Source organism: Zingiber officinale, chromosome 9A (genome assembly GCF_018446385.1).
Source record: "Zingiber officinale cultivar Zhangliang chromosome 9A, Zo_v1.1, whole genome shotgun sequence".
In the NCBI taxonomy this organism is placed as follows: domain Eukaryota; kingdom Viridiplantae; phylum Streptophyta; class Magnoliopsida; order Zingiberales; family Zingiberaceae; genus Zingiber; species Zingiber officinale.
In genome coordinates this window covers 136,159,279-136,185,144 of record NC_056002.1, presented here as the reverse complement: position 1 = coordinate 136,185,144, position 25,866 = coordinate 136,159,279, and the positions used below count along the sequence as shown (strand labels likewise).

Below are 25,866 nucleotides of genomic sequence, written 5' to 3'. Positions count from 1 at the left end.
ACGAATAAGCACCTCTCGGAAAGCGACTTTGAGTTTTCAAAAGCCTCGCAGAGTTTGAGCCAACTTGTTGATTTCAAAGGTGGGAAAGTTCTGGCCAACCGTGAATCGTAATAGAGTGCCACCCGTGGCTCCCACATGCCGTCTTGCCTGCAATCCGGCTATGAGGGCCTCATACTCCTTCATTGTTAGTAGCTTTGTAGTCTAGCACGGACGGATAGGTGCATCTTTTCTTCCCGAGGTGAGAGTAGTAATATTCGATCCCACTTCCGAGCCGAGTGGAGGATCCATCCATATATTCTCCACATAGCTTCCGCCTCGGCCTTGCACTTGGTCACAAAATCAGCCAAAGATTGGGCTTTAATCGCCGGCGGGCTGATATTGGATGTCAAATTCACTTAATTGTCGTCCACTTGATAAGCCGTCCGGACGCTTCGGGATTCAACAGCACTCTTCGACTGTTCGTCCGGACAATGATGGTGTGAGCCAAGAAATACGGTCGCCGAGCGGCTAAAACCAAAGCTAAAGCCAACTTCTGAGCCAGTGTAACGAAATTCAGCATCTTTTAAATGTGGCTTAGAAAATACACGGCGCTCTTCGCTCGCCCTCACAAGTCTTGAGCCTACAAGATGCTTAGTTGACACGATACATATCTGATGACTCACCCCGATCGGCTTGGCACCGGGAGAGAATTTAGATATGTCTTCAATTCTTCAAATGCTCGGTCACACTCTTCATCCCATTGGAACTTAGTAGTCTTGTGCAGGATTTTGAAGAATGGCAGCTCCGATCGTGATTACGGAGATGAATCGATAAAGCAATTATCCGGTCAACCTTTGCACTTCTCTTGTATTTCTTGGGGGCGGCATGTCTTGCAGTGCTTTTACCTTGCTGGGATTTGCTTCGATTCCCCGCTCGGTCACTATGTACCCCAAGAAACGCCCTCCTTTAGCTCCGAACAAGCACTTCTGGGGATTTAGCTTGACTCCATATTTGCGCAGTGTGCGGAAGGTTTCTTCCATATCCTTGAAAAGATCGGCCGCTCGGACGGATTTGATAAGAATGTCGTCCACATAAACTTCCAGATTCCGCCCGATCTGCTCCTTGAACACTTTGTTCATCAAGCGTTGATAGGTGGCCCCGGCATTCTTCAATCCGAACGGCATCACATTGTAGCAATATGTGCCGTCGGCCGTTACGAAGCTTACTTTTTCTTGATCTTCCCGGGCGAGCGGGACTTGATGATATCCTTGGTAGGCGTCAAGCATGCAAATTAATTCGCAGCCGGCCGTAGAGTCCACCAGCTGATCTATCCGGGGCAGAGGATAAAAATCCTTGGGGCATGCTTTGTTTAAGTCTCGAAAGTCGATGCAGACCCTCCACTTGCCGCCCGGCTTGGAGACCAAGACTACGTTGGCCAGCCAGCTTGGGAACTGCACCTCGCGTATGTGGCCGGCCTTCAGAAGTTTTTCTACTTCTGCCCGGATAATAGTATTCTGCTCGGCGCTGAAATCCCTTTTTCTCTGCTTCACCGGCCGAGCGTCCGGTCGGACATGCAATTCATGCTGCGCCAGGCTCGGCGAAATTCCAGGTAACTCATGTGTCGACCAGACGAAGACATCATAATTTCGTTGGAGGCACTGGATCAGCTTCTCCTTCTGTTCTTTCCCCAGATCAGAGGCGATAAAAGTCGTGGCCTCCGATCGGGTTGGATGGATCTGGACTTCCTCCTTTTCATCATAAATTAAAGCAGGAGGTTTCTCAGTTATGGCGTGTACCTCGATTCGGGGTGCCTTCGGAACAAGCCTCCGCTCGGATCATCTCTATATAGCACCGCCGAGCTGATCTCCCGCACTTCTCCTACTTTGTCTTCCACTTTATCTTCTGGTGGAAGGTTGAGACAACCGCTCGGAATTCGCCGAGCGCCGGTCATCCCAAAATGACATTGTAGGAGGATGGAGAGTCGACCACCACGAAGTTTATTGTCCTGGTCCTCCTGAGCGGCTCTTCTCCCAGCGAGGTGGCCAGCCGGATTTGTCCGACCGGCTGAACTTCGTTGCCCGTAAACCCGTAGAGCGGGGTCGTCATGGGCAGCAGCTCGGCTCGATCAATTTGCAGCTGGTCGAACGCCTTCTTGAATATGATGTTGACCGAGCTCCCTGTGTCAACAAATATGCGGTGAATGGTGTAATTTGCTATTACCGCTTTAACGAGCAGCGCGTCGTCGTGGGGCACTTCTACTCCTTCTAAGTCCCCGGGTCCGAAAGTGATTTCCGGTCCACTTGCCCGTTCTTGACTACAGCCGACCGCGTGGATCTGCAGCTGTCGGACGCCCGCCTTTCTGGCTCGATTGGAGTCTCCTCCGGTCGGTCCGCCGGCAATAACGTTGATCTCGCCCCGGGAAGTATTGTTCCGGTTTTCCTCCTCCCGAGCAGACGGTCGTGACCGTTCTCTGGACGCCCGGCGATTCTCCTGCCTCGGAGATCGGTGCCGATCGGGTGTCTGCTGATGTCGCCTCTCGGTGTGGGTCCGGTCAGCTTCATGAGTCCTATGTCTCCTGTCGATGGGAGGAGACCGTCGTTCGGCTTTCCTGGGAACGGGATTGGACAACAAGGGAATGCTTCGGCAATCCCTCGTGTTGTGTGTATCCGTCTGGTGGAAGGTGCAGAACATAGGGGTCCACCTCCTCTTTGGCTTGGGCCGAGCGGCAGCCACCTCTTGTACGTGAGATCTGGCATGGGGGGGTCGGATTGCATCGGCCCTCGGTCCTCTGGGCGGCTGCTGAGCGGCTTGCTGTTTCCGCTCGGCGTGAGTATGTGCCCGCTCGGCAGGAGCTTCCTTTTTCCGAGCGGCTTGCGCTTCTTCCACATTTATATATTCGTTGGCTCGATGTAGCATGTGATCATAATCTCGGGGCAGCTTTCAGATGAGCGACCGGAAGAAGTCTCCATCCGCTAGGCCTTGCGTGAAGGCGTTCATCATCGTCTCCGAGGTGGCCGTTGGGATGTCCATCGCCACTTGGTTGAACCGCTGAATGTAAGCTCGAAGCGATTCTCTCGGCTCTTGCTTGATGGCGAACAAGCTGACACTTGTCTTTTGATAACGCCGACTACTGGCGAAGTGGTGGAGGAAGGCCGTTCGGAATTCCTTGAAGCTCGTGATGGATCCGTCCGGCAACCTCCGGAACCACCGTTGAGCAGATCCCGAGAGAGTGGTAAGAAAGACTCGGCACTTCACTCCATCGGTGTATTGATGGAGCGTGGCTGTGTTATCAAACTTACCCAGATGATCATCCGGGTCCGTTGTTCCATTGTACTCGCCGATTGTCGGAGGCACGTAGTGCTTGGGCAGAGGGTCCCGTAGTATAGCCTCCGAGAATTAGCGATTGATCCGCTCGGGAGGAGTCCGCCGGGGAGCTTTCCCCTTCTGTCATCCCGCCTTGGCATTTCATCGAGGAAGATCCTATATCTCTTCGGGCTGGCGGGGGTGCGAAATAAGGCCCGATGGAATGCGACGGTGGTGGAGGTGCTTCCGCTCGGCCACCGACGCCGATGTTGCTTGCTGCTCCGCCCGCTCGACGGATGCTTTTGTTTTGCTCCACGAGTTTGGCGGCCCTTATCTCGACCAGGGCGTCGAGTTCCTCCCTTGAAAGCGTCACCGTGTGCCGTCGTCCGCCTCGCCCATTGTCTGCTCGGATGCAGGAGCGTTCCCAGACGGCGCCAATTTGATCTGTCCGAACCAAGAGTCACGGACGGCACGTGACGCTCTGCTGGATCTTGAGTGCTCGGCGAACTGCAACAAACCGGCCGGAGGGTTCCGTGACGGTCCTCCGACGCTTCAAGTCGGTAGGCTATGGAGAAAGTGGCTGCCAAATCTATATCATGCGTACCTTTGGCGAAGTAATAGCCTCTTTATATAGGACGGAGAAAGAATTGATGCACGCCCATCGAGATGCGTACGTGTCAGCAACCCATACCACGGTATGCACTTGTCAGAGAGCTTACCTGATCCCATACTGCTACAGTGAGAGAATGTTCTTTGATGGGACGGCAGGACCCCCGTTGTCAGGCTAGTCGTATGGCATAGCCATACGACTTGACGGCTGTCAGAAAATGTTCCCATCTTTTACCCACCACCTGTCTGGGGAGCCCGGCCCACCGGGCGGGCGGTGAAAGTCCGGACGCGGTGAAAGTCGTCCGGACGGCCCTGATTCTTTGCGCCGTCCGGGGGGTGCTTCCTTCCGCTCGGTCATTGTGCACTGCTTCATTTGAGCGTCGGAACCCTGGTCTCTACCAGGGTGTCTTTTTACTATCAGATTTCCCTTTTTTCCGAGTCCGGTCGGCTCGCCCCTTTCGGATGAGCCACTGGACCCTTTGACCTCCCCTCAGCGTTGACTCCTTATGGGGTTCCGGCTTTTTACCGCCGGATCAATACCTATTGTAATCCCTAGCTTAAGTGTGTTTAGAAACATATCATACCATACCCAGGATTCAAATTAATTGAATACAGCCATTACGTTTTTTGATAATACTTTGTCCGACGAATCTGGTCTTCTCCCTAATTTGTCTATCAGATACATATGAAGCATAGCTTATGCACGCTTCAAAATATTCATCCCTGTTAAAATTCAAAAATTCTATCACACCCGTGAAGGCAATACAACCATTACTTTTACTTGACAGGTTTAGCACCAGAATCTAGAAAACCTCAAGTTTCTCCTATAGGCTTCAACAATATACATCAAAATGGGTATACAAATATACTGAAGAAGAGTGTTATTTAATTTTAGTAATAAATTACCAGTTAAATTGTGAGAATTGAGGTCCAAAATCAACAAAACAGCATCGAGCTAGACCAACAAGTGAGATTCTGATTGTCAAATACCCATGTGAACTTGGTAATCATTCTTCAGCTTATAGTATCCTTGCATTCCGACTAAACTACAAGATGTTCGGTAAACTCGGTCTGGAAATCATCAGGCTTTGGGGGTGACATGGGAAGAATTGCTTGCGGCTGTATAACATGAAATTCCAAAACCTTTCTCACTGCCACTTGAGATTCAGCAAGATTGCCCATTTTCCTGTTGGGATAAAGGGACCTTTTTCCAGCAACTACAGAAGAATTTTTATTTTGAAGTTTCTCCATAGAAGATAGGAATTTCTCCTTAGAGAGAGATTTTGCAGAAGCAATTGCATCAGTGAAAACAGCCGATTCCTTGAGACCACGAATAATAGCCTGAACGTAGGAATTAGCTTAAGATCAGAACAAGTTGCAAGTATCTTTTATTGAAGGGCTTAGCCAATTCTCTTGTTATCTGAAGATTAAAACTCACCATGGGAGTATATATTCGAGTCAAGATACCCTTCCTTAAAAGTTTCAAGTTGACTTGCTTGTCTGTCCAAACAACACGATCAAGGAACCTGCAATATAATTGATAACATGGCTACATTAAGAAGTTAATACCAACAAGCACACTTCTAGGGGAGAAATTCAAGCTTGTTAAGGAAGTGTTCAAGGAGATTTATGTAGAGATTATTTTAAATGATTTCAAAAAATTATAGCAGCATGTGTATTTTTAGAGGTATAATCGAACTGAGACGAGCCAAACACTAAGAGGCTCCAACTCGGTTCATTTTACCTAAGCTCAAGCTCGGCTCGAGTTTGAGGCTCCAGCTCAGTTCGTTTTAACTAAGCTCAAGCTCGGCTCGAGTTCAATTCGAGTTTTAATTCTTAAGATCGAGCTGGGCTCATAATGAAATTAAATAGTTCGCGAACGGCTCGAGCTCAATTCGAAAATGGCTCTCTTAAAAGTTAAACGAGAACTCGGCTCATTAATATATAATATTTATAATTCATGTAATATATATGAGATTTGATATGCTTCCTCACCGCTCATCCGCGATTGAGTGATCCGGGGGAAGTGATCCGACCGCCTCAAAGTTAATGCACTCGGGGTGTCCAGATCACTTCCGAGTGCCCCGACCACTTAGTCACGGACAATTGACACGGACAAGCGGTCCAAGAGCATATCACTCCTGTCTGAGATAAATAAGCCTCTTAACGAACATGTTTGTAAGCCTCTAAACGAACATGTTTGTGAGCTCATGAACCAAATACTAATAATGTTTTTGAGCTTGAAATCTGACTCAAGCTCGGCTCGTTAACTTAGTCGAACTTTTTTTCAAACTGAGATCTGAATAGCTCACGAGCAGTTTGACTCGTTTACACCCCTATGTATTTTCACAAGAATCCTATTCTCTACAACAAAACCAAAGGAGCATGCAAAACCAAAAAACCACAGTAGAGCTGTAGCAGTTGGTTATTTGAAAGAAGAGCTAAGCACACTATTGTATCTTTCACAACTCTAAGTGTTAGAGAAACATTATGCATTGACCACTGAAATTATAGGAACAGATTGATTGGTCATCGGAACTTACCAGCGATGCATTTCTTCCTCAGTGGCAGTGGAAGCAATAATAAAAGCCTACATGAAAAATGTGAAAAAAATAAAAATAAAAATAGATTTACAGCATCAACAGAAAGGTACAATATCTTACATCAGTTTTTTGAGGGAACTAACAATCAATACATTTTCCATTGTCAAGTACCAGATGGTTTGTCAGCAGGTAATTGATATCAAAGTTTTCATCAATTTAAGGAGCACAGCACATTTTGAGTTCCTACATCCTAGCCTATCATCTCCACACAAATACACGTTGGCAAGTAATTCTTCCCAATAGGATAAATACAAAACAGTGTGATCCACTCAACTAGCATTATATTAAGAGCTTTAAGCATTTAAGTGAACTACAATGAAATAAGCGTTAAGTTCAAATGGCAATGGCAAATGAACAAATTGTATAACAAAGGCTCATTTGTTTCAATGATGGGCTCACAAACATCAAAGCAACTTTCAACAGTCTTTCAAGTGATGTGTTTTTGATGTATAAAATTATTGTCTCTCATTAACAATGAGAGAAAGAAACTTGTAATTTTCCATATGATACTCGGGATCCACTTGTAATTTTACATTGATAAATGATAAATGATAAATATAGGTAGAAAGACTACCAAGAGATGGAGCCCTTTCATTTGAAACTGTTGACCACTCATTCCTACATAGAATCTCATTGCTGACAAACTTGTTAACACTGAAGTGCTGAAGTCTCCATCATTGAGGAAAGTAGAAAACTACAAGACTCCGCTCATCCAACAGTGGCGTTGGGCAAAAACACCAATATATCTAGAATCCAAACTGAATATCCAATCAAATTGACTCTAGAAATTTTATTTCATTTTTCAAGTTTCAGGTTGGATTTAGATATCAATATTTTACGTTTTAGGTTAGAGTTGATATTTTAGGTTGTTATATAAAACCTGAAAAAACCAAACAAAACTACTTTTATGTAATATAAATTATACGCCATAATAATTAAATTACATCTTGTATTATATTTTATATTCATTATATTATATCTCATATAATTAATTAATAGTTACATATTTTATATAAATATATGTTATCAACCGTATATCTTATTAGTAAAGAACCTAGTTAATTCTAGAGGAACTGCATAGTTCTTTTTTTGTCCCCTTCTAGCTTTCAAATTCTTGTTTTGTCTTCCATAATTCCATTATATTACAAGATTAGTTGATTTGTCTCCAATGTCTGCCCTTACATCCGCTGTTACCACTCTTTCCATGTCAGCAACATTGTGTTCCTTCATCAAAATATCCCTCAAGCATTCCTTCTTCGCACAATTTTACAACATTGTTGTTTATCTGTCCCTTCTAGCATCTATTCACATGCCCAATTTCTATCTTCCATGATTTCATGAGATCATTACTTGCCTGAGTTGCCTCTATCCCAACCTTTATCATCCCCTTTCTCATTGTGGACACTTCTATTTAGCAACATAGAATTCTTGATATTTAGTAAAAAGAATTATTGGTCATATTTTTTCCAGTTGATAGTAGTGGCTTGCAATTGAAACATGAGGACATATGCTATGATATTTTCTTTTTAATCCATAATTGGCAGTTCTATAATTCTTGTAAGTAGCTTTGTGAATTCCAGATCTTATATTCAATTGCAGTGGGAACCGTATAAAAGATCTAAAATCTCAGAAATCCTTTAAAAATATATAAAATAAAATCCCTTAAACCCAAACCAAACTGATTCTAAAAATTTAAGCTTGCATTATTTATTTATTTTTCTTCAAATATGGATCCAGGTAAGATGATATTTTAATAACCTGAACTGCACTCGATAGAATTGATTTTTTGAAAAAAAAAAAAAAATGAATTCACCTGAACGTGCCCACCCTACCCAACATCCCATCTTGCAAAAGATCTATCCTCTATTTTGGATGCTTCTATTACTCACTGAACTTGTAGTTGTTCTACTTTTTATCTCATTTGTTTCTTATCTTGTGTTGCATTCTAACCCACACAGTTTATCTTTAGTTTTTTCTTTGATTATATATTTGATGAATCTGATGAATCTGCAAAAATAAATAGTATAGCAAATACAAAGATATAATCAAGCAAAAACAAGTCAATCTTTATGTGGTTTTGGATACCAATTTCTACCCCATAACCTATGATCCGCCAATAGATAACCCTACAGATACATTTCAGAGTCAGAGAAACATCTTGCAGATCTTGTTCTTATAGCAAATACAAGGAATAAAAAATACAATGCAAGAATGAAAATAATACAAATAAAACTTCACACTAATTTGAGATCTTGCTTTGCTCGGTTTAGATTACTTTGATATGTTCATTGAAGGATTTGGAATGCAACAACACCCGCCCAAAACCCCAAGAAAGGATGATTTGAACTCCACAAGCCCTCTTTTATAGGGTTTCTGTTTGTGACTGGTAAACTACTTTGTCAATTGCTTATTGTGACAGCTCAAATTATAACCATCTCAGTCAATTGCTTACTCGAGATGAACTTTTCTGTTCATTCTGTTCTCAATCATGAGTTGATAGGCTAGTGGTCTGTTCATTCATTTAAATAGAACTTCTGTTTATTGGCATTTCTGCCTAAGCCGACTACTCAATTGACTGCTCTAAACCATAAATCCTTGAATAACATTTTGTGGTTTCTAGTTCTTCAGTTGAGTTCCTAAACTCAAAAATCGATTGCACCACTAATCAATTGCAATTCACATCCATCAATTGTTGTGAATCCCAAATTCAATCAAATCACGATTTCGTGGTTTTTGAGGTTCATTAGCACTCAAATTCCATCCACTTCAAAGTTGAATCTATATCGTGCCAAGAAATTTCATATCTTCAGGATTTCCTCATTTATATAGTAGTAACAGATCTTGACTTACCTGGACTTCATTTTTGTCTAGTACCCAATTAACCTCAATCTACTAGGAATTTCCTTGCCTAAAGAATTCCCACCTCGAGGACTTCATTCATTGTACAATATTCAACCAATCTTGACCTATCAAGACTTCCGCTTGCATAGTCCGATCACCCTTGATCATGGTTTAAAGTGTCGTGTTGAGACAATCGAAACAGACGAAACATCTCGTTTTGCTTGGCAACTGGCACCGGCACGACCTCGGCACCAGACCCATGTCAACTACGACGTGTTGCGCGATCCCTGGCCGCAGCGGAGGGGTTGCAACCCCGTAACAGCAGCGAAGGGGTTACATAATCCTTCTGCTGTCGCTACCGAGGTGTCGCGCGACCCTGCGGCAATGCAACCCCTTCGCTGCTGTTACGGAGGTGTCGCACGACCCTGCGGCCGTTGCAGAGGGGTCGCACGACCATCGCGATCGCGTTGGAGGAGTCACGCGATCCCTGCAACCATGGCTGAGGGGTCACACAACCCCGTGGCAACGCCGAAGTCGCGCTAGCTTGCGAGTGGTGTCAGATTTTGGATTTTTTAAATTAAATTTAGGTTAATTATTTTATTCAACTCCTAGCTATGATAGAGATAATCTAAAGAAGCTTTATTAAACCCTAATAAAATTATCTAATTAATTTTATATTTCATTTATTTTAATTTAAAAATTATAATAAAATTTTTATTTATTTATTTATCTATTTTCATATCTTTTCCCTTTTTATAAGATTATTTTTATATTGTTTATTTTACAAATATTGATGTTAAATATTTTATTTTTTAATTAATATATTTTATATTAAAAAAATACCAAAACTATATTAGCACGGCATGATACGGTACCAAAACCGTATCATTCCGGTCCAGTCAAAATTTTAAACCTTGCCTTTGATCCACTAGGATTTCCAATACTGGCAATACATAAAGTTTATTCATATGAGACTTCAACCTTACTTGATATTTAGTTACTTTTGACCTGCAAAGGCTTCATCACTATCAAGTATTCAATGTTCCACGACCTCTAAGACTTGTCAAGTATTCAGTCCTTCGTGAACTACCAAAACATTCATCACAGTCTAACATTCCTAGAGTTTACTCCTTTGGGACTTTAACTTTGCTTGACATCCAAATACCCTTAACCTGCAAGGACTTCATCATTGTTAAGGATTTTATCCTCTACGACCTACTTACCAAGCACCCAAAACATGTTAGGACTTCCTCTACCAATCCCTATTCTACTTTACCCTTGTCAAGTGTCTAGTATACCTTGACCTACTTGGTCTTTTCCTTTATCAATTCTACGTTGGACTCTCTATATTCGTCAACGACTATTGGGTTTCAACCAATATCAAATGTCTAGTCAATCTCAACCTATTTGGACTTCTTCCTTTGTCAAGTATCCATCGTCAACCTTGACCTATTTGGCCAAATCAAACATCAAACATATTGCTCAAATATTAAAACATAAATCATTGTCAGCCTTGACCAAGGAACAATTATACCAACAATCTCCCTTTTTGATATTTGATAATATGTTTAAGTTAAAAGTTATCCATTAGCCAACTTCTTACATCCTATCCTAAAACCTAAATGAAGATGTTCTAATTTAAACCCTTCGTTCTCCCATTCAACATACATCAAAAAGGTTCCTTTGTAACTATCTTGGTCCAAAGTTCCCTATCCTTTCTTCCACCTCATTTGGCAATTTGTTCAAAGCTTAACCTTGAGCTAATCACTTCATCAAGATGGGTACCTCCCTCTTGTTCTAATATTTTTCTCAGCTTTCCTTAATCTAAGGAACATCCTCTCCCTCTTGAGGACACATCTCCCCCAACTTAGGTCATTCATGTATCTTTAAAATGAGTGCCCCCCTCAAGCAATACTTCTTCTCCAACACAAAGTTCCTCCTCCCTTAGTTATTACACCAATATTCCTGTAACTTAAGAAAATTCAATTTTGGGCTCATGAGGTCTAAAATCCAACCTTGAACATTAAAGTCTCCTTAATGTCTTCAATCTCCCATCTTCAATACTTCTTCCCTTCATTTGCATCAAGAAACTCCCGTTGAATATATACCTAAGTATTCCATAGGCAAATGGGTGACTACATATCAACGAGATGATGATAAACAATTGAAATAATTTTTAGTTGTATTTGAAACTTCACATTGCTTCCTAATTCTAGTAGTTCAAAATCAAAAACTTTTGAAATTTCATATAAACATTATTTATGTCAAAATCTTTATAGAGAAATAGAATTTTCTATAAAAAATATACTTTATTTATTGAAAAAATTGGCACAAAATTGAAAACCATTAAACCCTTCCATGTTTTACCCAAACTTTGTATTAAAACCATCAATGGTACTTCAACCATTAGTTGTTTTTGAAAACTATTCTTAAAATGGTTTTTCAAACTATGATCCTTGGGCTACATCTACATAGCTTAAACATGAACTTTCACCATGATTGGTTCACACCGGTTCATATGTATTGATGAAACTTAATTCATTTCGATGCACCTCGTCAACACCTTAAACTATGATCCTTATCCTAACATCTCACTAGTATCTATATGCCTCGATAAACACTACAACTTAACACTATGGTTCATGTGAGATGTACTCAATGTTCTACTCTACACTAGGGTTATCATACAATTCTACCTAAACAATCCCAATTCAGCTTCCAACCTTAGATGTCAATTAATACTATGATCCCTAACTGCATGCAATGAAAAAAATATATATAATTAGCATGGCGAGAAACCAAAGACATAAAGTCTGTCATGATTTAGTGATGATTTAGGAAAATACTTGTTGAATATTATATGGTATAAATCAAAGTAACTTTATAACTAGCTTGACATAAGTCAAAAGCATGTGAGTCTTAGTAACATGGAACATGTGTAGCAGTCAAAAGCTTATAAATCATGGTAAACATGTGGCAAAAGGCGAAATCGTTCGCGCCCAGCGCCCCCGCCTCACCCGACCCCAGGCCATCATGAGGGAGGTAAATCACGACAATCGAGAGGACAAGTGGTGGTGGGGTGAGTTGCACAGGGTTCGAGGATTTATAAATCATGGTAAACATGAAGCATATGGAGATATAGGATCATATAAATGCATCAATTTCTAATAATGTGTTAAATATCAAATTGGACACATTATGTTAACTTCCTCAAATATGTTAAATCTTCAAATTTGGTACAACTTACTGAACTCTAATAATTAGAGACAAAAGATGCACCAATAATGTCAGTATGTCACAATTATGGTCTTATGTATCCTTCATGATCCTTAACTTGCATTTAAAGTTCCCAATGAACTCTAACATGTTAGAATGACAAATTCCTTTAGAGTGTTTTCCAAGCTAAAAATCCCAATTCAACTTTTCTACCTTATAATAATTGATTGTTCTCCAAAGACAATCTATTTTGTGTGATCCCATAGTCGACTAAATATAGTATTAGTCGACTAATCACGATATAACTGTTAGTGAAACAGTTAGACAGTTTTTCTAAAAATTTCAGCTATGCCATTTTCTAAAAAAACAAAAAATATATAAAACTCCAAAAATCTTAAATTATACGGACAAGTTTGTTTAAGTCATATATATTTAAGTCCAATTTCATGTTTCTTGCTTGCCAAAATGCTATGATAAGCATTCTACTCATCCTATGTGCCAATTTTCTTAAACTGTAATATTTCAAACTTCTTACAATATTTAATACCCTGCCTCAAACCTTTCTTGTTCTTCGATAGCTCTTGCCTTCCTGAATTTGAGTTTTGCTTCTTAAACCACTTCGATCCCTTAGGCACATTTTTCATTTTCTTAAAGCTCCTATCCAATTGAACAAAATAATTTAGATTTTTTTATTGTCAACATAAAATTTTCTAAAATTAACCTAGGAGTACCAACTTTCTTATTTTCCTAATGTCGAGCACTTAAATCAATTTTAGCATGTTGTTTATCATGCATCATTATAAAATGGAACATTACATGCAAATGATACCTTTGTATTTATGGTAGAAGCTCTTCCTCTAATTGAGCCTCCTCTGTTATGCACCTTAGGTTGCCCCTCATTTGACCATTGATTGTGATAGTGCTTCTTCTTGACACAAAAGAAACATATTATGTACTCCTTTCCTTTCCGTATCACAAATGTGGATCCCTTAGGCACCTCCTTCACCTTGAGTAAAGCTAAAGTCTTCTTCCTCAAGGTAGGACACTTAATCTTTTAGTGCCCTGTTTTCTATACTCAAAGCATATAACATAATCTTTTTATTTTAATAATTGAAACTTGTATACATTCATATGGTGGGGCCCAATACTCAAAGTAGGAACCCCCCACCCCCCTTGATCGAAAGGTGGATGCTTCCTCTTCCACTTGATCTAAAAAGGTGGATGGCTCATCTTCTTTAACCCCAGAATTTGAGGCTTCTCTAAAATCTAATGTCATAACCCTTTCTTCCTTACTCCAAGACGTGGATAGTCAATCAACTTTCCACTTCGTTGAGTACCTCTCAACCTCTGAATTACCCTACTCTTGGGCTCTTTCATCCAAAATTTGTTGCTTGAGGGAGAGAGTGGTCTTATTAGTAAACTGAAGAAGTGCTTGTATTGTGCGAAGCACACTTGAATAGAATGAATTGATGAATGCAATTTTCTCTCTTTTAGTTCAGGATGATTTGAAACATCTCAGAAACTCAATATTTAACGTTACCTCTCTATATGTGAAGCATATATTCTCCTTACTGTCCACTTCCTTGAATACCTCTCAACCTCTGAATTACCCTACTCTTGGGCTCTTTCATCCAAAATTTGTTGCTTGAGGGAGAGAGTGGTCTTATTAGTAAATTGAAGAAGTGCTTGTATTGTGCGAAGCACACTTGTATAGAATGAATTGATGAATGCAATTTTCTCTCTTTTAGTTCAGGATGATTTGAAACATCTCAGAAACTCAATATTTAACTTTACCTCTCTATATGTGAAGCATATATTCTCCTTACTGTCTATGTGGTTGATAACATTATATTTGTTGATTATTATGTAGGGACCTCAATGTTAAATGATCATTTTCATCCCTAACAAAAAATTTATGCTTGATATGCTTGAGAAAACTGTGATCACCTCAATGTTAAATGATTATTTTCATCCCTAACAAAAATTTATGCTTGATATGCTTGAGAAAACTGTGATCTTAGAAGAAAAGTCAGTAGAAACCCTATATCTAAATGTCAAACTGATGTCGAGATAGTCAGAATTTAATGTCTGGATAGAGTGATTCATTAACTGATCGTGGAAGATCCATCTAGTTAGGAAATTAGGCTATCTTAGGACTAGGCATACCATTTACAGTAATCTGTAGTTTCTTGAGGCTTCACACCATGATTAGAGGTAGTCTTAACTCTTAAGAATTATATAGGGTAGTCTTAACTCTCAAGAATTCTATAGTATCTAAAGAATGCTCCAAAGTAAGGTTTTTTGTATTAGCATTTCAGCAAATTATAGATTGCGGTATACAGAAGAGTGCAGTGATGTTGACTAGGCATGTTCCAAAACACAGAAATTGACATTAAGGTATTGTGTCCTAGTATGTAATCTAATTTCTTACAAGAGCAAGAATTAAATTATCGTAACTAAATCAATCGCAGAGACAACATATAGAGCTATGACTCTACTTATCTATGAACGTAGCTGGGTTGATGAGTTGATAACTAAGTTGAAACATGCTCTAAAGGAGTTGATGAAATTGTATAGTGGCAATTGAGCTGCTGATAGATAATCTCTAATCCAATCCAATGTTTCACAAGAGGACAAAACACACAGATTGAAATGAAGTTGTCAAATCACCTGTTAGCTTCAAAGATCAGTTTGTTAATTCACTAAGTCATGCAACAAATATTATTTTTGAGTATATTAAAATTGAGTATATATATCGAGCTACGTTTTCATAATAGCTTTGGCCAACATAAGGGGTGTGCCAGGAAGCTACATGCAAATATCATATAATACTTGGGATCTACTAAAATTTTAAAATGATGAATAATGAACAAAGATAGTGGGGAGTACCAAAGGATCAAACTGTAATAATTTCCTCATTGCAACATTATCACCTTTGATTGCATATCAAAGAAAATTGGAAAGAGCCAAACCAAGGATCAAAAAGGCCTTGCTACTCGTATTTAAATTGGAAAGACTCAAACAAAGGATCTTCGGAGTTAGACATCGAAGCAGTAGTTCATATTTAATAAGTGCTTTAGATTTGCAATTTTATTAATATTGTTTAACTTAACTTCCTCCTATTTGCACTTAAAGAACAGAGAGCTGAGAAGAAGAGAGATAGAAACACTCACATCTCTATCAAAGTCTAATATAAAGCATCTCTTTACATCATCCTTTGTTGGCTTACAGCTGCACCGGTCACGTCGTGAAGTTAAATCTGAGAACTTTGCATAAGTGTAGTGTAGAATTGCAGCCTCCTCCAATTTAATCTCACTAAAAATAACAATAATTTCATGAAATTCTCCAGGTATACAAAATAGTTTCAATAGAAACCATAGTAAAACATCATTTGATATAGTAAAATATCATACTTTGGGGTCTTCATGTAGTTGTGCCAACGATGTGCACCATTAGGACGAAGAAAATCACGAACTCTTGCAGCTGATTTCCCATTCCCATAGGTAAGGAAATAGTTCGGGTTACCACGTGTTGCTTCCTTGTATAGTCCAAAATATGTATCTTTTGGGAGATGGTCATAATTCTTCTTGAACATGGATACCTAACATAAAACTGTAAATTAAAAAATCTAAACAAAGCGTGGCAAATAGATAAAACTAAAATGATAGAAGCATGAATTTCTTAGTGCACAAATTGACCCAATAATCTCATCATCAATAGAAAACACAAGGTACTCTATATAGGATGTTACCTCCATCAACAACTTGATAAAGGTCACAAGGACAGAATATTATTGTTTAGTTTTCTTAGATGGATAACTAGGTGAGTAAGGGGATGAGAAGGGAAAGCTACGCTAATAAATGTGATCCATGATTAGTATAAAAAATTATGATGCTTTCCTTTCCCCTCCTCTCCATCCTGTCTTTTGTTATGACCCTTGGATATGGATCGTGTAATGAGATGGTTTATCAGCTGATCAGTGAATCAATCTTTATTTTCTTGGTTTTACGACCTTGACGACTTATGGTGGTAGGGATAATTTGAGGCTCATTGGGATTAGAGAACCTCTTGATCTAGGAGGTATAATTTTTTTTTGTAAACTCAATCATGATCTTTATTGCATTATTCCAACCATTTAAATACAACTACTGACAAAGGAAGAAAACAAGCACTTAATAGGAAAGGTTTTATTCTTACTAAAAATAAAAATACTAGACTCAATCCTACTTAATATAAAAGATACTTGACTTAAATAAAAATCAAATACTATAACTAAATCAATTATCTTGATATGCACCCTTTTTTCTAAATATATCGTGCGTGTATCTCTTGTATTTGATGGGCTCTAGATTCTCTTTTGTTACATGGGCTTGCCCACGGTCCATAACATTACTTCCCTTTGAAAAACGTGTTTATCGGCAAACACAAATGATGGATAACATTCCATGATAACTACTGCATCCTCCTATGAATTCACATGGTTTGAGTGTGAGTGCCTATGATCACATTGAGGAAAATATCAACATCCTCGACGTGGTCTTGTTCATCATACACTTCTAATCCCTCAAGCCAGAAAAAATATTTGCAATGGTGACTGAGAGTGTAAAGTTCATCGCAATTAAAACAAAGGCCTTTGGCACGTCATTCTTCCATTTCCTCCCGATTTAATCATTTGATAAATGGTTGCTTCGGTGGCTGGATGGGGGTGCATCGCAATGTGATGGTAGATTCAAATCGTTTAGAGTGGTGTTCATAAAGACGGGCAAAACTCATAGCCGATGTTAGATCTTTTGGGTGACAAAGCTCGACTTTCACAGTGATGTGACCTTAGAGGCCACTAATGAATATTTAAACTTCTTGTTATGATGTTAAGGAACTTGTTCGTGCCGCCAATTGTTTGGATCCTGATTGTTGAAGTTGGCAAGCTCGCCCAATTTGTTGTTGCAAATAGGTGGCCCAAACCTCAAATTACACTGATCTTTAAATTCCTCCCATTAAATATGAGGTCGATCACATTCTAATTTGATGAACCATAATTGGCCATCCCTCTCAAGATGGAACGAGGCTAGGCCAACTTTTTGTTCCTCCTGAGTGTGTTGATGGTAAAAAAATGATCACATCGATTGAGTCATCCCAAAGGATCCGATTGACCATCATAAAACGAATATCGTTGTATAAATGAGGATCCCTCCTCAAGACCATAGTACCCTTTCAAGTGGTGTCCTTATGGGTTAGGATGGTTGCTCCTCTTCACCTGCATGGCTGTTGTGTGAATGTAGCTTAGAGAAGCCTTTGGACAATTCCTCTAGTTGAGCGTGGATGAGTTGCTGTTTTTCATTGGCAGCTTTGTCCTCCTGGTAAATTTTGAGAAAAGCATTAAAGCGTTGTTGAGCTCTTATACCAATTTGTTATGACCCTTGGATATAGATAGCGTGATGGCATGATTTACCGTCTAATCAGTGGAATCAATCTATCTTCTTGATTTTATGACCTTGACGGCCTATGATGGTTGGGATAATTTGAGGCTCGTTGGGATTAGAGAACTTCTCGATCTAGGGGGATTAATTTTTTTTAACTCAATCGTAATCTTTATTGCATTATTTCAACCATTAAATACAACTAATGGCGTTCCTTCCCGACAAAGGAAGAAACAAATACTGAATAAGAAAGGTTTTATTGGTACTTAAGATACTAGAGTCAATCCTACTAAAAATAAAAGATACTCAACTTAAATAAAAAAAATTACTATAGCTGAATCAATTCTCTTGATATGCACCCTTCTTTCTAAATCGTGTGTATCTCTTGTATTTGATAGGCTCCAGATTCTCTTTTGTTGCATGGACTTGACCATGGTCCATAACATATTTCCACTCAATTAGGCCAATTCTTTAACTTATTGTCCCGATAAGCACCACTATGTGATCTAGTGAGATTGTGAAACAAGGAGTTGCTACTGAATTACCTTATCACTTGAGCACAAGTTATCAAAATCAGTAAACTAAGGATAATAATTAGTTTTTGGTTCCCTATGATGTAATTACCATGAATGTGCACACATAATAACCATGTGCATATGTCATTTTTCTCTAATCCTTACTCTACTCCCCTCAGTGGAGATCCTCCACAATACTTTTAAGGACAAGAAAGGAAGGAGACCTTTTTGCTAAAAAAAACATTGGCTAGCAATGTCATCGATGGCGTTGAATCTCGCATTAGTTATAGCATTGTATCATTGTATATAGTCATGGTTGTGAGCACCGTCTTACTTCATTATTTCAGTTGTTAGTGCAATGGTGCCTTGAGTGATTGAGTTCGTAGAAAGATGCATGAGGCATTCGAGGGAACACAAGACAAGAAACATAAAGGTGGTGTTGAAGCAACTCTAAGCATGATTTAGCACAGCCAAGTTGGTTAGTTTGATGGCTCGAGGTTCGTTGGAAAAGCATTCACATGCAATGTTGACAATAGTTAGAAAAAGACGAACTATTAAGGTGACGCATGAAAAATTGCATGTGGAGCGAAGCAAGTGCTCAGTGCATTAGGGGGATGAGGAACCTAGTGGAGACGACCTTGGTGGCGAAGTATAAGCTGCAGAAGATAAGCTCTAGCTTGAGCTATGAAAGTTGAGAGATATGTATCCTTATGAGAGGGTAGATCTCAACTTAGACGAAAACTTAATCATTAGGATGATTAGGCGCTGAAGGTTATATAAAGAGCGAAGCAAGAGCTCAGTGCATTAGGGGGATGAGGAACCTAGTGGAGATGACCTTGGTGGCGAAGTAAAGCTGCAGAAGATAAGCTCTAGCTTGAGCTATGAAAGTTGAGAGATATGTATCCTTAGGAGAGGGTAGATCTCAACTTAGACGAAAACTTAATCATTAGGATGATTAGGCGCTGAAGGTTATATAAAGAGGATCAAAGGGGAGTAAGGTTAACCGCGAAGAAGAAAGATAGTGGACTTTCTAAAGTGACTCAACGATGAATCATAGGCCATGGAGTGAAGAATGAGGATTACAAATCATGTTACATAATCATATTATGGTATATGTTGATTTTTTGTGTCTTTATTTCCATTGCATAACCTTATTTGTGTGGCCTTGTTAAAGTCATCAACAAGAGTGGAAAGTTTTGCAGGTAGAATCGCTATTCACCTCCCTCTCCCTCTAGCTATCTAGCCATCCATCCTAACTGGTTATGGCCATCCATATCAACCGCTCCTTCCCAACAATATTTAATTGAATGCTTATACCATAGGCTAAATAGGAGTATAGGTCACCGTGATATTTGAAATCATGGTTGTCTGTCGCATAATTGGTGAAAAAACTAAATCAACTGACATGTTTCTTATAAATAAGAGAATCAGATTTCTTTGTTGGAGTTCTAAATTTATGGTGCTTAGTTTTCTAAAGATGAAGTTGTTGGTCAAATAAATAGCTCCAAATATTACAACTACCTTATCTTGGAGTTGGACAGAACCCATGCTCTGGTGTGAGACTAAAAGTTTAATGAATGTTTTGGGTTTTGTTGTATGCAACCTTTGGTCCTTCTCTTGACAAACTAAAGATCACAGTATATAACTCCACTCAAACTCCTCGCTATAATTTGACGAAAAAGCCATGAGTAATTTGTTTTTCACACATAACTAGGCCAGCTAGGCTGTCTTTAACCATTAACTTATCTTCACCAAATCAACAAAGTAAGCAACATATTTATTTTTGATCATCAATGGATGATATAAAGCATATCTTTACCTCTGTAAAAGGATCTTTAATGTCATCTCGCTCAATGCTACTTTCCTGGAAATTGTAGAAAGGTGAATGGTGACCATGTTCATTAGGTTAGTATCAAAGTGCCATTCATCCAACTTACATAATTTGGAAATATAACCATGTCAACATTGCTCGAAACATCTGACAGCAATTGCCTCAATGAATACTCTCGAGCACCGGCTGGGTATATCAGTTCATCAGTATCAACATGAATAATCCAATCAACACCAGCATCCTTTTGACAAAAAAAAGTTTATTAGATACATCATATGAAGCTGCTTCCAGGAGTATAGTTATGGAAGGCACTTCAAACTAAATAAACTAACAGGAGTTATAGTCATGGAAGACACTTCAAACTAAATAAACTAACAACAGGAGTTATAGTCATGGAAGACACTTAAAAAGTAACAGATAAATTAACTTTCTCAGTCATAGACTCATAGTTTAAGGTAATAATAGCAAAATCAAGAAATTTTCCACCATGGAGGGAACAGTGAAGTTAAAAAGTACATACAATCGGAGGAAATACACACCCTTGCCATAACAATAGCCATCTCCATATTAAGTGACTGTTTCACAAAAAGCTCATAATTGCATGGCTTGTAAAAGAAGCCTGCTAGCCAAGTCTCATTCCAAACACGGCTGTAGAGATGAAAATCAAACATTAGCGGACATAAAGAAATATAGTATTAATACAGATACTAAGCTCAAAACTAATTTTCAGGGGGACTGGAGAAGAAAACCAAACATTAGCATACAATGAAAAATATAATATTAATATGGACACTATAGTCATACTAATTTTTGGTACAAAAGCCGGCATACCAACTCAATCAGCAATCAATCTAGACTATGAAGTAGCATACGACATTAGTTCTCTGGGATGATACACATTTTAACAATCATCTCCGGTTAACATTGTATATTCAATAAATAGTCAAATTCTCTACATAACTTTTCTACTATTTAATCACCACATCCATAAATTAAATAAGTGACCTTTTAGCTTGTTTCTCTTCGAGTTCTCTTGTCCTGTAAATGACTTTAACTCCCTGCATAAACTAACTGTCTCAGCAAACAGAAGAAAAGAAAAGACCTAGAACAAAATACGACTGTGCAAAAAATGGCAATAGAAGAGATACAATTAACAAACAAATGCCAATGTCATGTTAAACTCTTTGCACATTTGGGTGGAAAGAAATGGGAATAATTGAAATAACTTACAGGGATAGACTCGAGGACTGCAGAGACAGCTGGCTTTGCAGCTTCCCCTTCTACAAACAAAAAGAAGGTCGTGACCCCTATTACTTTATGGTAAAATAACCATGGGAGAATCTGCTCTAGACTAGCTGATGTGCTTGACGTAATACATATCTGCACATTAAAAAAAAACACTATTATAGACAGAAGTTATTGGCTCTCAATATAAATCAGTTTCTCAATTGTAACAGTAGAACCCCATCTTCGCATGAATCCAGTTCTTTAAAATAATGCCATCAATAAAAAAAAAAGGGATCTAGATCCAACTCAATAGAAATTTACAAAATAAAAATAAACAAGGTTTTTTACTTATTTACAACTACATTCCGATACTGATTAGAATAAAGTAGGCACAGTAGTTGTTTTGGGAAAACTGAGATAAGTTCCAATTGCATGTTATAATTAACAGTTGGAGAAGAAAGGACCAAAAAATCATTCCGTACTACACGCTAACATCCACAAATCATACAATTACATTCAAACGCCGGAATTAAGATCCCATCGCAAACTAGGGTACGAACCAAAACTGCAATCGAGCAAATGCCAACCTTTGATCGCGGATCGGAGTCGAAATCGAACTTCCAACCGTGGTAGTAAGGGAAGGAGGGAGAAGAGCTCCTGCTCAGGATCTCTGCGCAGTCCGAAGAGGAGGAGGAAGAAAAAGAGGAGGAGACGGAGGAAGAAGAAGATCCGAGTGGGCTGTTTTCCATGCCTGGGAACTTCTGGGTGTCAGAGGGCCAGGCGGATGCAGGGTCGTTGAGACCGCCGCGCCACTGGAGAACGAAGGCGAAGAAGGCCAGAGCCAGAGGCAGCACCGTCAGGAGAAGAATGACTCGCGACGCGAAGCTCACGGAGGAGGATGCGCCGCCGCCGGAAGATGGCCCCCGTAGCGGGGCTGTGATTCCCGGCATCGGCAGAGGTCAGATCGGAGATCAGATCAGATCGAGGTGGAGTCGTCGCACCTCCGTTCCGTTCGCTGATCTGGTTGTTGTCGTCGTCGGAAACAAAGGAGAGGTTTCACAGTTTGAAATTTTGATTAAATGGAAATTGAGTAAAAGGGAAAACCGGTAGATGAACGGAAGGTGGATTTGGTGGGATGTAGGCATCAACTTCACTTGCGCTCTGTCTGGAAAGGTAAAACAAAAGGAAGTTGAAGGTCTTTTTAAATAAATAATATAATATAAAAGTGTTTAAAATTGTAATAGGTAGGGATGAACTAAGTGTAAGTATCGGTGAATAAGTTCTAGATGGAAAAAAAGAGAGGTCTTCAAACAAGAGAATTGGAGTTTGTCTTCTTTTTTGTTATCCCTCGGATTACAATATACTAGTAGAATTTTCCATGAGTAAAGGGGTGCTTAAGCATACCCCCGCTCCCCCTAGATCCACCACTGTGTCTAAATAAACCAAACTCGAATTAAATTTGAACTAATCTTAAATTAAACTTGAATCGAAAATTTAATAATATATAAATGAACCAAACTTAAATTAAGTTTCAAACAAGCTCAAACTTATAAAAAATAAATCAAGACGAGTTTGAATAATCATTGATCCTGTTTGAGAGCGGGGGCAACGGATGTTAGGGGGCGTGGCGCTCATGTTGACAGTGTGTGGACTTCGAGCTAGAGAGATCTGTAATCACAGCAACGTCAGTGCCGAGCCAGGGAGGGGTTCCCCGGCGATGGTCCTCCGACGCTCAAGTCAATCACCGACGATGTGGGAGCAAGGAAGCGGAGTAACAGCGTAACAGTGGCTACAGTAAAGATTAGCATACCTCCGTTGAAGCTTGGGGACCTTTTATATAGGGCTCCGGGGGCGAGCGTGCATGCTCCTCGAGGCGGGCACGCTTCTCAAAGCTCCCCTGAAAAGACATATCAGAAAAGTGTCTCTAATATCATACCTTAACGACCCAAGCATATCTCTGACGTGACAGTAGAAGCTTCTATCATACGATCCACTGTCTGACTATGCCGCCAACCATGTCGTCTGTCGATGGCACAGGTCCCCAGAAGGATATCGCAGATCCTCCTTTTGTCCGTTACTAGGTCGAGCGTGTGAGCCGTTCGGCCAAGCATCAGTCGTCCGGGCGCTATTGTTCTCTGGTCGAGCGGGGCTGACCGCTCGGCACATGCCTTACCGACACACTTCTCTGAGCGTCAGAAGCTCGGTGTGTGGTCGAGCTATGATGATGTTGGGTCGGACCTCCTCTATCCCGATCGGGCAAGTAGGCCGCCCGACCGCCCACTGGTTCATGGCGTTGACCGTCCTGACTTTGACCTTTGACCTCCATCGTGGAAATGACCCTCCACTGGGTGGGTCCCTCATCACCGCATCAATCATTTTAAAAATTAAGTTCATTTTAATCTCAACTCAACTTGATTCAATTATCTTATCAAATAAGTTTGAATACTGCAAAACTCAATCCACCTGGGCACGTTTACTGTCCTAGCAATATAGAGTATAAATTGGATTTTAGATGGAAGGAGTATTATGTTTTTTTAAGCTTTCTTTTATTAATTAAATATTTTTAAAAACAAAATATATAGAATATAAATTAAAATATTAAATAACAAATAGCATTTTAAAATGCATGTAACATAATTAAAAAGACACGTTTAAGTCCAAATATAGTTGAATTTTTTAAATAATTTTATCTAAACGGTTAGGGGTTATGAATTCAGAGTTTTTTTATATAGTGAAACTGAAGAGAGTGAAACGAATCTATTGAATAAAGTTTAAATTAAAATTGACTTAACTAGGTCTAACCATAAGTTTTGATCAAAATTATTCAAAGGTTAGATGCTTCTAAAATTTTGAAATTTTAACACGAACAAGATAAAAAAAAAAATTATAAAAAAATTATTGATGTGCTAAAGTGAATCAGAGATGTTTAGATCTAACTATGACATTGTGCCAAACGTAAAAAAAGTTAAATTTTTTTTAACAATTTTTATAAACTAATAAGAATCCTGAATTAAGAGTTTTTGAGCACGATAAAATTTGAGAGATCGAAAAAAACCTATTTGAGAGAAAAAAACCTATTGAATAAAATTTGGACTAAAATTGACTTATATAACTCCATCAATAAGTTTTCATCAAAACTCATTAATGGTTTAAATGCTTTTAAAATTTTGAGATTTTAAAATTTTACCATAGACAAAAAAAACGTACAAGGAAACTATTAATGTTGTCCTAGAATAAATTAGATGTGTTAAATTTAGATATGATAGTATACATGATACTATATCAAAAGTAAAAAAAAAAAAGTTATTTTTTTAAAATAATATTCTCCAAATTGATAAAAATTATGAATCAAGAGTTTTTTATATGATGAGATTCATAAGAGTAAAAGGAACCTATTAAATTAGATCTCTTGATATTTAATCTTTGGATTACTAAGATAGTGATACTTTCATGAAATCAAAGACCAAAGTGGTGATATTTTGACAAAATCAACACTAAGGTGATAATGCTTTGAGAAAATCAACACAAAGATGGTGATATTTTAACCAAAACATCACCAAAATATTTATTATTATTATTTTTATTTTTCTTTTTTTAGTTGTGTTTCACTTTTTCTCGATTGTAATAAACAATTAAAAATAATGTTTATTCCTTTTACTTTTATTAACAATCTTTTAATTTTATAATTGTTTATTAATATTTTGTATTTTTAAAATTTTTTAATTTTTATTATTAAATAATTTTTTAAAAATAATAAATTTAGGAGATCATCATAATTTAATGACATAATCTTTTTTTAAATGAGCCTTCTAGAATCATTAATAGTTTTTGTATGAAATGGTTAATGCAATAATTAATTTTTTTTCTTGTAATTTGATTTGATTTAAATAATAATAATTAATTATTTACTTTAATGTTATGTTGTTGTATAGAGATGATTATACTTGTGGATGTGATTGTTTATTTCTACTTATCATTAAATTGTATATATTTTGTCGACCATGTCGGTCTCCCATATATGATAGGGTGAGTATTCCCATTTGTTATAAAGCGAGTCATCAACGACGTTGATATATCTTGTCAACCATTGTCTCTCATTCATGGTTAAGAGAGTCGTCAGCAACAATTGGTACATCATGTCAACCATTGTCTTCCATTCATGGTTGAGAGAGTCATTAGTAACCGTTGGTATATCCTGTCGACTATTGTGTCTCATTCACGGTTGAGAGAGTCATCAGTGACCGTTGGTATATCCTATCGACCATTGTGTCTCATTCGTGGTTGAGAGAGTCATTACCGATCTTTGGTATATCATGTCGATCATT

General features: G+C 38.7%; 1 protein-coding gene across 1 annotated transcript; it reads right to left on the bottom strand.

The window, feature by feature from the left end:
• Positions 1-4,645: 4,645 nt before the first annotated feature.
• LOC122018999 (glycosyltransferase-like At2g41451) lies at positions 4,646-22,704 on the bottom strand. Its single transcript, XM_042576510.1, has 11 exons — positions 22,129-22,704; positions 21,545-21,694; positions 21,320-21,372; positions 20,854-20,962; positions 20,421-20,555; positions 20,303-20,347; positions 15,965-16,152; positions 15,725-15,866; positions 6,435-6,481; positions 5,330-5,417; positions 4,646-5,232 (listed from the first exon to the last, which is right to left on the bottom strand). Exons 1-11 carry the CDS (start codon positions 22,489-22,491, stop codon positions 4,933-4,935), a joined length of 1,620 nt encoding a protein of 539 aa, XP_042432444.1. The 5' UTR covers positions 22,492-22,704; the 3' UTR covers positions 4,646-4,932.
• Between the last annotated feature and the right edge of the window lie 3,162 nt (positions 22,705-25,866).

Bases quoted from the DNA above. Each gene is read 5' to 3' on its own strand.
- LOC122018999 (XM_042576510.1), bottom strand. From the start codon at position 22,491: ATGCCGGGAATCACAGCCCCGCTACGGGGGCCATCTTCCGGCGGCGGC. The intron at 6,482-15,724 runs GTGAGTGTTTCT...TTTTTCATGTAG, and splicing joins TATTAGACTTTGATAGAGAT to GCTTTTATTATTGCTTCCAC. The intron at 5,418-6,434 runs GTAAGTTCCGAT...ATTATATTGCAG, and splicing joins GAGGAAGAAATGCATCGCTG to GTTCCTTGATCGTGTTGTTT.